The sequence below is a fragment of the Chinchilla lanigera genome, unplaced genomic scaffold, assembly GCF_000276665.1.
Source record: "Chinchilla lanigera isolate Chin_1 unplaced genomic scaffold, ChiLan1.0 scaffold00015, whole genome shotgun sequence".
NCBI classification, from domain to species: Eukaryota; Metazoa; Chordata; class Mammalia; order Rodentia; family Chinchillidae; genus Chinchilla; species Chinchilla lanigera.
In genome coordinates, this window is record NW_004955416.1 from 30,199,917 (window position 1) to 30,201,720 (window position 1,804).

Consider the following 1,804-nt stretch of genomic DNA (forward strand, 5'->3'; position numbering starts at 1 on the left):
TGCACTACGAATCAATCACACCCTCTAGATTCAGCCACCTCTGAAAAAAGCCCTCCCCAATGGCTGCATGAGGTTTTGGGAGGACATCTAGACACAAATCATAACAGTTGCTCACTTCATTGAGGCCTGGAAGCAAAGAGATAGAGGGAGAGGTTTGGGCTGCCCTATTCCCTTTGAGGACACACCCTAATTATTATAGCAGCTAAGTTAGATAGAAATAAATATACAGTCAGAGAGAGCCTGTGCTCTCAAGAAAGTCAGGAGAAAAAATATCAGACATCAGAATTTTGGCTGGAGGTGCATCAGAAGAAGGCCAGGCCTCAGGGTGAAGATGCAAGGGCCAGACCTACAAGCCTCCCTAAGGGGTGAGCAGTAACGTGAGATTATACTGTAATTCGCACCACCTGGTCCAGGGAGTCCAGCTAGCTATGTAACCCAGGTGGATGACCAGAACATCTGGACCCATCCCTCACCAGAAATGTATTTGTTCTTTCCATGTACCCTGACTATGTGATTTATTTCTCTATTGGACCCAGATTAGCTAAACCGATACATTTGTAACCCTGCAGGTCTGTTGTAGTTTGGCCCACGCTGTGCTCCACTGTGTGACTTTGCTGTGTAAATTACCCCTGATACAGGGCCTCAGCAGCTCCGCCCTTCAGGACCCCGCCTCGAAATCCAGGAGCCATTCTTCTGTCCTTGTTTCCAATAAAACCCTAACTTTTTCCTTCGGTTGGAGACTTCATTCCTCAATGTGGTGGGACAACAAAGTTGGGACATCTGACGTCTAACAGGTTGGGAGTTCATTTCTCCTGCATCACGACGATCACAGTTGGCGTCAGCCCCTTTGAGGGCATGCCCCAAGGGTTGTAGCACTGTCTAATTGTGTCACAGGCTGGTAACCACACCTTAAAATATGACCTTGGGGGAACATTTTAAATCTAGACCATAAGTACCTCCATCAAAAAGTGTGAGAAGCGCAGTGTGGTGGTACATGTCTATAATCCCAGTAATCTGGGAGGCTGAGGCAGGAGGATTGCAAGCCAAGCACTTAGCAACTTAGAGAGGCTCTATCTCAAAATAAAAAAATCAGAAAGGACTGGGGATGTAGCTCCATGAAAGGGCCTGGGTTCAGTTCCCAATACTAGCACACACACACACAAAATAAATAAATAAAAGAAAGGAAGGAAGAAAAAGCATGAAAGGTGATGAAAATATCCCACTACAATGGCATCTGAACCCATTTCTCCTTGTATTATAAAATCTTTTATTTTATGTATTTTAATGGAATAGTATTGCACATGTGAGGAGGATCATGGAAGTTATTTCATAACTTGAATCCTCTAGAGAAATGCAATGTCCTTTGTCTTATTTTAATACTCTTTATCTGTATTCCAATTTTTATTTTGACATATACTTTTTTCAGTTATGTGCATTTGCCTCATACATTTTCTTCCAGCCCTTTGCTTTTCTTAGCAGCTCCACACAGAGCTCTCACGGATGCCATGTGATGTTTCAGGGCTTGTCTTCACAATATCACTTTCATATTTCTACATTTAATCCTAGTGGTTTATAGATATATTCCTCCTATGTAGCTCTATTCCTTTTCCTTCCCTTTTAATGACAGTGTTGTTGTACGTACTACATTACTCTTATGGTCCCAAAGACACATTGTTATAGTTATTCTTGGTAAACAGTCATGCTTTGCTTAGTGACAGGAACACTTCTGCAAATGTGTTAAAGCAGAACTCAGAGAGAAACTTAGCCTTTCTCTTCCTCTGTGAAATGTTCCCAGCTCAGGCAA

The 1,804-nt window shown here is 42.7% G+C and overlaps 1 protein-coding gene across 1 annotated transcript in view; it reads left to right on the forward strand.

Moving 5' to 3' along the window:
• LOC106148122 overlaps positions 1 to 981 on the forward strand; it is a 13,197-nt gene extending 12,216 nt beyond the window's left edge. The window contains exon 4 of the mRNA XM_013512429.1: positions 570 to 981. Within this exon, the coding sequence (XP_013367883.1) occupies positions 570 to 791 (222 nt within the window). The 3' untranslated portion in view covers positions 792 to 981. The remainder of the gene's footprint in view (positions 1 to 569) is intronic.
• Positions 982 to 1,804: the final 823 nt, after the last annotated feature.